Consider the following 15,016-nt stretch of genomic DNA (forward strand, 5'->3'; position numbering starts at 1 on the left):
TTATCGCCCAGTGTTGGAGACACTGTCACGCACATTATAAGCGATTTGCAGTGGCAATCCTTAGAACGAAAGGCGTTTTTCATTCCGGTGAGATCCTTCCGCGAAATCTCAATCACCAACTTTCACTTCTGAATGCCAAAATATTACGTTCACTTCCACCTACAAATAGAGAAATGATGATTATAGTAATAATGTTAATAAAACTGAACTCGCATGGAAAAATTCAGGTGCTTTTTTTCCCACTTGCTGTTCGAAAGTGGAGCAGTCGAGAATTACTTTGAAATAGTGTCTGTGAACACTTAACCACACATTTAAGTATAGTTTCCAAAGCAATTATGTAGATGTATATATGAGAGTTCAAGATAACCCTTGACTAGTTTCTGAATGCGTATCTGTGTTTTTCGAGTGTAGCAAAGGGGGAGCACAGGGGAATAGCTATGTTGCGGTAAACACGTCGTCGCCTGTTTGAGGCACAGATGTGCGCATGTGGTGTACGTGGCAGTTACAGTGTCAAATGGTTCAAATGGCTCTGAGCACTATGCGACTTGACTTCGGAGGTCATCAGTCGCCTAGAACTTAGAACTAATTAGATCTAACTATCCTAAGGACATCACACACATCCATGCCCGAGGCAGGATTCGAACCCGCCACCCTAGCGGTCGCTCGGCTCCAGACTGTAGCGCCCAGAACCGCACGGCCACTCCGGCCGGCAGTTACAGTGTCCTACATACTCCATAAGCAATGGTACGGTGCGTGGTGAACGTTACCCTGTGTCACTGCTTGTCATTCCCTTTCCAGTTCCACTCGCAGTCGCAACGAAGGAAAAACTACTGACTATATACCTCCGCGTGAGCATTAATTCTCGTATTTTATCTTCGTTGTTCTTATGCCAAATATATGGTGGTGGCAGCAGAATGGTTCTGCAGTTTCAGATGCCGGTTCTCTATATTTTCTCAGTAGTATTTCTCTAAAAGAACATCGTTTTCCCTCGGGAGTTTCCCGTTTCAATTCTCGAAGCATCTCCGTAACGCCCGCGATTTGTTCGAACCTGCCGGTAACAAATCTAGCACCCCGTCTTCGAATTGCTTCTATGTCTTCCTTTCATCCGACCTGCTACCGATCCCAAACACTGTGGCAGTATTCAAGAACAGGTCACATTAGTGACCTGCATGTGCTCTCCTTTATGAATGAACCACTTTCCCAGCGTTCTCCCTATGAACCGAAGTCGACCATTCGTCTCCCCTACCACAATCTTCACATGCTCGTCCGATTTCATATCGCTTTGCACTGTTACGTGAAGATATTTAAACGACGTGACTGTGTCAAGCTGGACACTATAAATGCTGTATCCGAGCATCACGGATTTACTTTTCCTACTTATCGAAAGCAACACATACTTTTTTCTACATTTACAGCTAGCTACCATTCACCACACCAACGACAAATTTTGTCTAAATCATCTTGTATCATCTTACAGTCACTCGACTGGCACTCCTTTCCGTACGTTACAGCATCATGAGGAAACAACTGCAGATTGCTGCGCGATCCGTCCTCCAGATTATTAATGTACGAAGAAAATAATAGCGTTCCCATGAGACATTCATGGAACATTACTGATGATCTTTGTCTCTGATGATGAGCACGAGAACAAGCTGCTGTAGTGAGTTTCAAACGCTGTTGAACAAGGACGCTGCACAGTCGCCTAAGGTGATAAATAAGAGAACTGCCAATGGAAGTAACCGAAGGTTGCTGCTTTCGCAAATTTTTCAGTTTTTAATGAAGCGATTAGTGGTTTCACTCTTTGAATCTAAAGAGGGAAGACTGTTCTTCCGGGATGCGGCAGTTTTAATCTCATCACATTTTCACATGCTTAATGAAACGTATTTGGTAGAGACGCATTATTCTTTTAAATAGTTGAGTCAAAAATTTATAGGTTGAACGTAGCAAAGGAGTGGATCACAGTTGCTTGTCTAAGGGCGCTGAAAGAAAGTGGCAACTTTTCCAGCCAGACGATGCCGACTGTTTTCAGAGTCTAATACACTTGGCGGAACTGTGAGTGCATCATTGTTATACTTTCTCCTAAAACTAATAACGATGAGAAAGCATAGCTGATGAAGACCAAGGTTCAGAGAGAATGGCAGCAAGACTGAATGCTTTGAGGTCCTCGTCTCGGTCATTTGTACCCTTATAGCTACGCTTATGACGATGTCCTACTGGGGCGAGCGACGAATGGGTTTGTCATGTCACTTATCCCTTCAGCTTCTCCTAGCTCGCTCTGCACCGAACTTGGGTTGCTAGGTCCTAAATATTCTTCTACTGTAAACAGTAGACAATGTCATAAAAGTGTTCATGTCCTTCCCCACTCAGCATTTTCCTAAGCGTAATAAGCGGACAACACTTACCGGGAGTAATAATCCTGTACTGTACCACTACTTCCTCTGTACTTTCACTACACGCGAAGCCAGATGAAGATCTCCACGCATTTGTCAGACCCAAACCGTTCAGTTGGACTGGCACAGCGAATAGCGTGATTCATTACTCCAAATAATTCGTTTCCAAATAATTCCTATACAGGATCCAGTATTCTACTCTAGAATCGCTGAGCATTGATTACAGATATCTTTGACTTGTAACGAGCATCTCAACTACGGTACGCCATTCTTTTAACTTCTTACGGACAGTCATTATGCTAGCTGAACTGCTGGCAGCATTTTGGATCTCTCGAGTGACTTCATGCACTGATTTCGGGCAATTTTTTAGAACCACCCTCCGCTGTTCTCGGCGGTCCCTATTGGTCAATATATGACGTACGCTTGGTCTTGGTTTAGCTGTGATTGTTCCTTCACTTATGCAGTACACACTCAAAATCGACTTTTAGAAGTTTTAAAGAGTTTGGTAGTTTCTTAGAATATTTCTAGTGGAGAAGCAGTGGTCTGACTCAAAATACCTTAAAATTTATTAAAACTGTCTTGATCGCAATAAAATATTTATTGATAATGGTTACCGGTTTCGGCGAGAATTTGGCAATCTTCAGAACATTTATACCATCATGGTTAGGGTGGCGGTGAACGGAGCAGATGTTATGACTCCACGAAAGTCCTCACTTGACGGTCGTGGACTCACAACACCCGCACCCCTACTATCTGGCCGTGCGTTTCTAGGCGCTACAGTCTGGAACCGAGCGACCGCTAAGGTCGTAGGTTCGAATCCTGCCTGGGACATGGATGTGTGTGTTGTCCTTAGGTTAGTTAGGCTTAATTAGTTCTATGTTCTGGGCGACTGATGACCTCAGAAGTTAAGTCGCATAGTGCTCAGAGCCATTTGAATCAACCCCTACCATCATCGTGTAAGTGGTCTGCAGATGGTCATAATTTGATCAAAGCCGTAACAATTTTAAATAAATTTTTATTGCGTTCGGGACTGTTTCAGTCAATTTTAAAGTACCGATGGATGTGTTAGGTGACATCCAATGACTCGTCCACTAGGATCTCTTAGGAGACCCAGTCTGCTCTGTCTGTTTTCCTACTGACAACACAGTACCCACCTCCTTTCATACCGGCGGGACCGCCTCTCGTGAGATCTAGTCGTCAACTCCGCGTTACATGCGGGGTTTCTTTTGATCGAATAGCGTGCATCGAATGAGCAAGGACGGAAATACAAGGAAGGTTACAGACTGGGATAAAATTTCAGGATGAATGAGAATCAACAATAATATTAGAATAATATTTCCTGATGAGGTTTCTACCCTCTGAAAAATGAAGAAGACTCACAAGACCTGATGAATGAAATGAACGATCTAATGAGTACAGAAAATGGGTTCAGAGGCGATGTTAATGAGGAGCGGTATAAATGAGACTAGCGATAATGTTAACGTTAAAGCTGGGGCCAATATATTGACAAACTGACAGTGTTCTGCTACATTGAAAGCAAAATAACACGTGACGAAGCAAGGAGGACTTAAGGAGTGTACTAGCATAGGTAAAGGGGTCATCTCAGGCTGAAAGGAGCATATTACACTGCGCAACGAAATTAAAGGACCGCTTTTTCGAAGCCCTGTAAATGACTTTCAGTGCAACTTAGAAGTTTGAAATTAGGCTAGAAGATGCCTACAACCTTCCTCTGTAATTATGCAAAAGCTTGGCGCCCAGCGACGGCAGCCTCAGGCTCTGCGATACTTTGAACAGCTGGATGTCGAAACATGAGAAGAAAAAGGCAACAATTCAGAAGTTCATTCGAGCCGAAAGGAGGGCTAACAATGTTGCAGAGACACCAAACTTCGAAAAAATTGTGCTTATCCCCATTGTGGTCGTGTAACACGATGAGAAGGTCGTCGTAGCCCCTCTTACCCATTTCAACCCTTCTTTTGATGTCTCCTTGGGCAGTGACACCTAACGCAGGAATCGCGGGTGTCTTGTGGGTGGCTCAGGAGAACACTTCAGTCGCACCGCCGCTCAGAGTCGACCGAAAAGGCTTCAGGGGGTGGCAAAAATGGTTACAATGGAACCACCCCTTTCCCTGGGACGTTAAGTTCTTCACATTTGGCAGATGGAAACGGCAGTCGGCAGTGCCATGAGCAACAGGAAGATGTTCTTGACAACCTTTGACACTGTTGACTCTGTCGGTCGTTTCAAATCGTCTCTGCACCCCTATTTAATATTATCGCACACCTCTGCACTGCAGCATTACTACAACGTTTGTCTTCATGTACAGTGTAGTGGATGGCTGCCAGGAAATGCCGTATTAAAACTCGTCCGAGCTTTTCAAAAGATTTATTGGTTTCCACTACAGAGGTTCGTTCACCTCGGTCTGCATCACAGGCCCCGCAATGCTGAGGCCACTGCCCCAGCGACCTGTGCAACGCAACGCTATGCCGTGCCGGCCTTGTTCGCCAGCTGTAGAGTTCCCATTAGGTCAGGATGGCTGTGCCATCAGCCGACTCAGCGGCCACCATCCCCATTGACTCCGTGCTCCTCCACCGGGAGCCATAGGCCGGCCCTGCTGCTGCTTCTCCCTTGGCTGGCATAGCTGGGTACACGGCGGCAACGACCACCGGCGATCCTGCGTTGGAATCTGCGACCCGTCGCCACAAAAGTCTCTGGCGTGTGTCAGGAGCTGAGACGACTGCCCGGGGTAGCGAGCCAAAGAGTGGCCCGCCCTGGCTGGCTGCGGACTCCGCGTCGGTCTCAGAGGATCGAACCAACGACCCGCCGTGGACTGGTATGCTGTCGCCACATCTGTTGCTGCGTGTAGCACGGTGGAATGACACGCCCTGCCGTCCAGGAGAGCTGCCACACTTGAATGAATCTCGTTAGAAAACGACGCATATTTATACTCGGCTGCGTGCCTGTGTTTCGCTAATGCATCGCTCCGAGTCAGGTACACCCCACACCCTGGTTGCGCCAGTGGGCCCCTTCTGCCTATAGCTTGTTCCATGCGAACCTCTGTGTTTTTTGAACAGTTCGATGGCCCTGTGGCCTCCATTCCACTTCGCAACCGCTGATCAGTGTAACATCCTGCAATCTGGCCCGTGCTCAGAATATCACACAAAACTAACTTTCACTATAATAAACGGTGGTGCCGCTACAACAGATTGGATCAACTAGAGACCATTCGGAAGGAAACTGGAATGTGGACAATAGGATCAGTGACGGCCTTCTTATCATGTGACGCATCCACGGTGGCGTTGAGAAAAATTGTGGTGAAAATTGGTGTCAATGCGACTTCTTTAACCCACATGAACCCACATGAACTTCCGAGATTTGGCCATTGTCCTCGAACGTGACGACACCCTCCTGTTGAAGCATCACCGGGCTCGAGTGTGACGTTGCAGTGCGCCAAGCTTTTTCACCATTACAAAGGAAGTTCTTAGCATCTCTGAGCCACATCGGAAACTTATGCGTTACAGTTGGAGTCACTAAGTGATCCTTCAATTCTGTCACTAAGTTATCCTTTAATTCTGTCGCGCAGCCCCGTATCAAATATCGGCCATAGTCTGAGGACGAAATTTCTGAGAAGGAAATGAATCACGAGCTGTGAGTAAACCTGAAACGAATCGAAGCATTTGTGATTTGGTGCTATAGAAGGATCTTGAAAATAAGAAACAGAATGATGAGATTCTCTACAGAATCGGCGAGGAACACAACGCGTTGGAAACTTTGACAGAAAGATGGGACAAGATGACAGCACTTGTTAAGATATCAGCGAATAAATTCCATGGTATAGAGGGAACTTCAGAGAGTAAGATTTGTATGGTACAAAAAAAGGTGGTGACAATGTTATCGTCTGCGAAAGGTGGAAGTGAGGCAGAATTACAGTGCCTCGTATCAGTTACGAGGAACATATGTCCGATATTTTATTGCTTTCATATACAATACTAAAAATCAGAGAGTGACATGGTAAGTGTACACCGATACGCCAAAACATTATCACCACCGCCCATTGTGACGTTGGAAGCCGCCTAGTGGTGCTGGGGGCAGAAGATGCGGTAACAAACGTATGTATGCGAATAGACACGGACGAGGGCCACCCTAGCGAAGATATGAACTGCAAATGCGGAAGTCCATTGAGATAAGCGACTTTGACCAAGGGTAGATTATTATCACGGGGAGCCTGTGGACGGGTATCTCGAAAACGGCGAGGCTCGTTGAAATTTCTCATGCTACTATCGTGAGCATCTACGGAAAGAGGTAGAAGGACAGTGAAACTACCACGTCCACGACTCTGCACAGAACGTGGGGTTCGGAGACTTGTTTGCTCTGTAAAGTAGGATAGATCCGTGGCATCTCTGATGAAAGACCACAATGCTGGAACACACGCAAGTGTTACGGGGCACACCGTTCATTATACATTGTTGAACATGTGTTACGCAGCAGATCACACCTATGTGTTCACACGTTGGCTCAACGACATCGTCAGTTGCGATGGCAGTGGGCACGGGACCCTTCAGGTAAATTACACTTTTGCTGCACTAGCTCGTCTCCATAACCGCCGTCATCGGGGTGAACGGCGGTTCGAAACATGCAGAGCGCCGTGGACACAGGCTGGTGGGAGCAGTAGTATGCTAGGACAGACATTCTTCTGCTCTTGCTTGGGATCTCTGGTAGTAATCGAAGGCAGACTGACAGGTGCGAACCACCTGCATCCCTTCATGCTTTATGCCTTCCGCGAACGCGATGTCATCTTCCAACAATGTAATTTTCCGTGCCTTGGACCCAAACTATGCTGCAGTGGTTTGAGGAGCACTATAATAAAGTGAAGTCTCGGCGACCAAATTTTGCCTGGGTCACTATCGGGCGCCATCACGGCGTGCGCAAATCATCGGCTCGTTATTTACTCGTATTACATGCCTCGTGATGACTGGGTGTTGTGTGCTGTCCTTAGGTTCGTTAGGTTTAAGTAGTTCTAAGTTCTAGAGGACTGATGACCATAGATGTTTAGTCCCATAGTTCTCAGAGCCATTTGAACCATTTTTTTCGTATTACACGATCTGTACGTAAACATCCTAATACCTCCTACTTCCGCTAACCTACCAATAAAATGGCCGATCCCTGATATCCAGAATCGGTGATGCATTTCGTTCCAAAGACGGACAAACAAACAATTACGGAAGTGGTCATAATGTTTTTGGCCGCGCTGAGTGGCCGCGCGGTTTGAGGCGCCGTGTCACGGATTTCACGGCCCCTCCCGGCGGGGGTTCAAGTCCTCCCTCGGGCAGGGGTGTATGTGTCGTTCTTAGCATAAGTTTGTTGAAGTAGTGTATATGTCTAGGTACCGATGACCTCAGTAGTTTGGTCCCGTAGGAATTCACACACATTTGAACATCTGAACATAAAGATTTGGCTCAGCAGTGTAGAAATTACAGATTATTAATATACGCTGCACGAAGACTCATAATCTGCCCAGCCTAGCACCCGCAGGACAGCAGGTATTTCAGTGGCCGCCGACTTTTCTCAACCGATTCATGACGAGGAGGGAGTTGATAAATGACTGGGTCGTCGGTGATAATGAAAGCAACTGGGATTAGTAATAGGGAACGAAAAGTGACGGCAGCTACGAAGTAATGACACGGTTAACAGAACCCGAAAGTCAGATATGATACTGGCATGCAACTGATCGAGTCTTATAGACTAGTATTATTCAAAGTAGATCTAACAATAGGTACTCAGACCAGTAAGGAACCAAATCATCAGTTTCAGCTTTTAATTTCTCAGAATTTTGAACATTGTTTGGTGTAGGCGTACATGTAAACCACGTACTGGAACTTTGGAACTTCGGCCACACTCGTACAGGACATGGCACCGAATGAGCAATATTTTCACTAATCAGTTTACGTCACTAGTGTGGTAGCTTGTCCTATCCATAGCCTAACCTAGACATTTTTTTATGATTAGGCCGGCCGCCCAGAGCAACGTCGTTCGCAACGACAGATAAGTGGGATGGGACTGACAAAAATCTGACTGGGTCTCTCTTAAACATAAGAGTCCTATGGTGTGATGAGTTTAGATGTAAACAAAATCAAAGTTTTAATATTTTTAATGGAATGAACACCGTACCGAGCACAAAATGTGAATTGATGGGAACTGAAAGCTAGACTAAGTTATTGGGTACCTGTAGAATTGGGTTCATGTCAGACTTGCCGTAACTGGGTAATATATAGTAAGAGTAATAAATACTGCCACCTTGAAGCAAAATAATACATGGCAAGCAATGAACGGACGGTACAAGAGGAACACTAGCAAAGGCAAGTCTTCTGCTATGAAACTTACATCCTATTTGATAAAGTATCTTCGCAAAATGAATTCTCTTACTGAAAAGTAAACTGTGGGACAACTAGAGAAGGAATAGAATCGTACCAGTGCTACACAACAATGCCGAAAAATAAATTGACTGATAACGCAAAACATGAGGTGGCTGTATGTAATATCCATGCGGAAAGGAATATGACGGAATCAGAGTAGTAGACAGGATATCAAGACAAATGTTAATCGAATAGCTTCCTATTAGCAGAGGGACCAGTATAGGGCTAAAAATGCAGAAGATACAGATTGGAATTTGCACCATAAATTACCAGGGCACTGGGTGGAACTGTTAATGTGAGAGCGGAAAACGGGAGGAAATTGTAGGGATCATACATAACCAGACGAGTCAAAAGGCTGATAAAAGCGATCCTTACGATCGCTTGTGGTATATTTCGCTCCAGGAAGTACGTTCTGAGTGGAACACAACTACGTCAGATATATTATGAGTTACAGATAAGAAACGGACGGTTAGACTGACTTATTTTAAAGAGATCCATACCTAGTGTAGCCGCCATATTTTGTAAACATCTTCTTGTAGACGAAATTGCAATAATGTAATCATGCACCAAATAAATGATGGCTTTCATCATTTCCCAATAATAAACATTGAACCACATGTGTCCGATCCACAGGGTTATCATTTCACTGTAGACTACTGTTGTTTCTACACTACTGGCCATTAAAATAGCTACACCTAGAAGAAATGCAGATGATAAACGGGTATTCATTGGACATATATATTATACTAGAACTGACGTGTGATTACAATCTCACGCAAATTGGGTGCATAGATTCTGAGAAATCAGTACTCACAACAACCACCTCTGGCCGTAATAACGGCCTTGGTACTTCTGGGCATTGAGTCAAACAGAGCTTGGATGGCGTGTACAGGTACAGCTGCCCATGCAGCTCAAACACAATACCAGAGTTCATTAAGAGTAGTGACTGGTGTATTGTGACAAGCCAGTTGCTTGGCCACTATTGACCAGACGTTTTCCTTTGGTGAGAGATCTGGAGAATGTGCTGGCCAGGGCAGCAGTCGAACATTTTCTGTATCCAGAAAGGGCCGCACAGGACCTGTAACATGCGGTAGCGCATTATCCTGCTGAAATGTAGGGTTTCGCAGGGATCGAATGGAGGATAGAGCCACGGGTCGTAACACATCTGAAATGTAACGTCCACTGTTCAAAGTGCCGTCAATGCGAACAAGAGCTGACCGAGACGCGTAACCAATGACACCCCATACCATCACGCCGGGTGATACGGCAGTATGGCGATGACGAATACACGCTTCCAATATGCGTTCACCGTTGTCCCCAAACACGGATGCGACCATCATGATGCTGTAAACAGAACCTGGGTTAATGCGAAAAAATGACGTTTTGCCATTCGTGCACTCAGGTTCGTCGTAGAGTACACCATCACAGGCACTCCTGTCTGTGATGCAGCGTCAATGGTAACCGCAGCCATGGGCTCTGAGCTCATAGTCTATGCTGCTGCAAATGTCGTCGAACTGTTCGTCCAGATGGTTCTTGTCTTGCAAACGTCCCCATCTGTTGACTCAGTTATCGAGACGTGGCTGCACGATCCGTTACAGCCATGCAGATAAGATGCGTGTCATCTCGACTGCTAGTGATAGGAGGTCGTTGGGATCCAGCACGGCGTTCCATATTACCCTCCTGAACCCACCGATTCAATATTCTGCTAACAGTCATTGGATCTCGAGTAACGCGAGCAGCAATGTCGCGATACATTAAACCGCAATCGCGATAGGCTACAATCCGACCTTTATCAAAATCGGAAACGTGATGGTACGCATTTCTCCTCCTTACACGAGGCATCGCAACAACGTTTCACCAGGCAACGCCGGTCAACTGCTGTTTGTGTGTGAGAAATCGGTAATGTCAACACGTTGTAGGTGTCGCTAACGGCGCCAACGTTGTGTGAATGCTCTGAAAAGCGCATCATTTGCATATCACAGCATCCTCTTCTCGTCGGTTAAATTTCGCGTCTGTAAAACTTCATCTTCGTGGTGTAGCAATTTTAATGGCCAGTAGTGTATATCTGACTGATAATATTGCTTTAAGCATGTAATTGGTTGTCTGAAAACATATGGGTTTGTTCATCTCCCCTACCACTGGTTTTATGCAACTTGTAATGGCGTCAGAAACCAAGTGCAAGATTTCCATATTCCCTCGCTCGCTACCTGCATACTGTTAGTCCTATAGAAAAAATGAGCGGGACCTTTTTGTAGGAAATTTGATATAGCTAAATTTCCTATTGTGGTGCGTTTTTGCTACAGCCCGTAATTTCGGATTATTCAAGAAAAATGTACAAAAGTTACCTTCAAACGCGTTTTTCTTGAATAGCTCGAAAACCGTGGTCTGCACTAAAAACGAAGCCCAGTATAAATATTTACTTTATTAAATTTGCTAGAAAAAAGTCCTGTTCAATTCTTATGGAGGATTAATAGTTTGTACTTAGCGAGTCGAGAGTATGGAAACATTTCCTGTAGTATTTGAAGGCATTGGTAGATGCAGGTGAATCAGCCTTTTTAATTCCTCATTCCCTTTACAACGGATTTACCTGCCGTCCATTCATAACATCTATTGTTTTTATTATTTTTCACCACTGTCATCTTACACCGTCTGCAGTAACTGTCAGCTGTAATTCTCAAATACAGTAAACTACAGCAATTTACGAAGGCTATTTTATTAAGAAAATAACAGAATTCTCAGAAGCTCCTTCCAGATTTAAACTCAATGGAAATCGTTTTTTCTGATTTTCACTTACTAGTCCTAAATTATAGAAGAATTTTACAGTTTGATCATTTTGTTGGTAAAGGACCAACAACGTTTTTAGTATGCTACGAAGCGTTTATTAACAAATCTGTCACAGTCGCAGTTCATATATTTGGTGACAAGATTCGAACCAGATGGTTTATTCTCAGGCTTGACCTACTGGGGCTGCACTGTAAGTGCCTAACCTTAATAACAAACACCAAAACGGCGATACGTGCTTTACAAAGTGACTGCAGATTCTCGTCACAATCAAGATGTGATTACTTAGCAAGTTATAATCACATTTGCCAGGTAGGCATATTTTGATTGTGGCAATTATCTGAGATCACTTTGTAATGCATATATTACCATTCTGATCTTTGCTATGAAGACTAGGCACTTGCTTCCGGAGGTCAGGCTTGAGAATGAACCATTTGGTTCGACACTTATCATCAAACGCATGTACTGTAACTATAACAGATCTGTTAGTAAACACTTCATGAAATTATAGAAGATTGTTTCTACTGAAATGTCGTGTGGCTAGGGCCTCCCGTCGGGTAGACCGTTCGCCTGGTGCAGGTCTTTCGATTTGACGCCACTTCGGCGACCTGCGCGTCGATGGGGATGAAATGATGATGATTAGGACAACACAACACCCAGCCCCTGAGCGGAGAAAATCTCCGACCCAGCCGGGAATCGAACCCGGGCCCTTAGGATTGACAGTCTGTCACGCTGACCACTCAGCTACCGGGGCGGACATTGTTTCTACTGCCCCGGTATACATTCAGTTCTAGCGGGCCATATCCGTAAAATAACTAATAGTAACAGAAATATTTGATTTGGGCAAATGTATTTCAAATATACTGCCAGAAGAATTTCTGAATTATCACATCACACTGTGTTACACATGTGCACATACAACATATGAATTCACTTATTGTTTTAGGCGAGTGTCTGTAATTCTCTATGTTCCTATCTTTCAGTTTCTGGTATCGGTGTGCACGTGATCTCACCTATTGTATGCGCTGTGTGTATCTTCTACACTATGTTGGTGAGTAAATAAATAATATACCTAAAACATAACATAGTTTCCGTGATATATGACTGTTTACACACGTAGCAGCAGCTTACGGACTGAGCCCACTAACAGATGAGCCGAGGGCTCTCTTCATAACGCTTCAAAATGATTACTGCTGTCTTGTCGATGTAAATTCACTATCTGAATGTGTTTTGTAGGCAACAAAGCCTCCAGCAGAGGGTTATCGGAACTGAAGGATTTCATGGTGTTTACGAGTGAAGTTGTAATTTATTTCCTTCTTCCTCTTACACTTTTTCTTCTTCTGGCGTTACTGCCTCTTTACCACAACGGGTAGCCTCTTCGTGAATTAGATTTTGCCCTCCTCCTTCAAGAATATCTTTATTCATTTCCTTCCTCTTCTGGGATCTTCAGTATCCTCTTCTCTTGTCTGCTTTGTGGGGACGCTCTATTCTTTTACTATATCCTCCTCTTTCGTCGATCTTGTCGGTACGCACATGCTTCTCCAATTTTCCTTCCCTTCCATCATCGTGAGCCCCTTGCTTGACTCGAGTTCAACAACGCATTTGTGTCTTGTTTTTCCTCTTGTCTATTCTGTTGTTTCCCATCATATATCGCCATTCTATCCATACTCATCCTGATTACATGTCTGTCAAAACTAGTTATTTTCAATTGAACGTCTATTGTTATACTCATGATCCAGTACAGTTCTTTCCTAAGTCTTCACAGCCATTTCTCACCCCATCTCTTTGTGTTTTGGAACTTCTTCGTTTTCTTCTCTTTTCTTTTTGTTGTTTTCGTGGACTATTTCATCCCAGTGTTATCGTCTCAGTTGTGTAAATGGCTACGTATCTCACCATGGCCTTGTAGCGTCTTTATTGTATATATCTCTTTTCATTACTCGCTTATTGCTCCCTGCTATTTGCTCACCTCGTCTAGTGCTACGCTGAACGAAAATGGGGATAATCCATCTCTCTGTCGACAGCAGCCTTCCTTTCAAATACTTTCAAGATAGTGGTCCTGTAAATCTCGCCCTTCTCTTTGTCAGAATCGCCGTTATTAGTTCCCGTTTACTGCCGACCAGTCCTCTCATCTTCATCCTTGTAAGAGTCCTCCTGTCGATGAACTCAAATGCCTCTGCTAGCTGTTGTGGCCGAGCGGTTCTAGGCGCTACAGTCTGGAACCGCGCGACCGCTACGGTCGCAGGTTCGAATCCTGCCTCGGGCATGGATATTTGTGATGTCCTTAGGTTAGTTAGGTTTAAGTAGTTCTGAGTTCTAGGGAACTTATGACCTCAGCAGTTGAGTCCCATAGTGCTCAGAGCCATTTGAACCATTTTTTCAAATGCCTCTGTGAAGGCCACGAGAGTTACAACATCTTTTTTGTTTTTTAAGACTCTATGTTCTATCAGTTGTTTTGGGGTAAATATCTTCTACCATTCCTGAATTCATTTCGATATTCTCCAACTGTAGTTCCTTACCTGTGCTACTAATATCTTCGGCATGATTTTCGACAGCACCTTGTAGTTGACCCTTGACTTTGAACTAGTATTCTGGTTACAGAGTATGACATACATCTACGAGTTCCATCTTCTGGGAATTGTGGGAATAGTTACAATTTTGGTGCACGAATGATAAATTATAGTTCAGTGTGGCGCGGGAGGGGGGGGGGGGGGGGAAAGGGAATACACGGTAGTATTTAAGATTGGTTGGTTTTGGGGAAGGAGACCAGACAGCGTGGTCATCGGTCTCATCGGACTAGGGAAGGATGGGGAAGGAAATCGGCCGTGCCCTTTCAGAGGAACCATCCCGGCATTTGCCTGGAGTGATTTAGGGAAATCACGGAAAACCTAAATCAGGATGGCCGGACGCGGGATTGAACCGTCGTCCTCCCGAATGCGAGTCCAGTGTCTAACCACTGCGCCACCTCGCTCGGTAGTATTTAAGAGAAGGCGTGCTTTATCGAGCAATTTTTGGCGAGTCTCACTGTGTTGAGTCACAGAAGTCAGACCGTCACTAGGAGTAAAACGTCCTTTTTACCGCTTAAAGCTACAATCATTCTTTACTTAAAGGCAAATTTTCCTTGCTTTCAGATTATAAATTTTCTCCTAATAATGGTGAATGTAGATTACCGCAGTTCGCCTAGTGAAGATGCATATTAACGAGAAATGTAGATACAAGCTCTGTTGTTACCTTTCAAAGCTGTCATTTTTATGCACAAAAATCTACATAAAGCGCTGATATAAAATCATTACTTTATTTGCTTTTGAGTCTTAACGCGCATTTTATCGCGTGTGCAATGTAGCCTCCAGCCACTATTTCCACTTCATTGTTCATAGTCTCAGTATTTACAGCGGGGCTTCCCGTCGGATAGATAACAATCGTGATCCCATTCGTTGCTGT

At 44.5% G+C, this 15,016-nt stretch overlaps 1 protein-coding gene across 1 annotated transcript in view; it reads left to right on the plus strand.

Moving 5' to 3' along the window:
- Positions 1 to 15,016, plus strand: part of LOC126455865 (sodium-coupled monocarboxylate transporter 1-like) — a 129,252-nt gene that overhangs the window by 37,995 nt on the left and 76,241 nt on the right. Inside the window, exon 5 of the mRNA XM_050091625.1 lies at positions 12,562 to 12,629. Coding sequence (XP_049947582.1) covers positions 12,562 to 12,629 — 68 coding nt within the window. The remainder of the gene's footprint in view (positions 1 to 12,561; positions 12,630 to 15,016) is intronic.

Source organism: Schistocerca serialis, chromosome 2, assembly GCF_023864345.2.
Source record: "Schistocerca serialis cubense isolate TAMUIC-IGC-003099 chromosome 2, iqSchSeri2.2, whole genome shotgun sequence".
Classification (NCBI taxonomy): Eukaryota; Metazoa; Arthropoda; class Insecta; order Orthoptera; family Acrididae; genus Schistocerca; species Schistocerca serialis.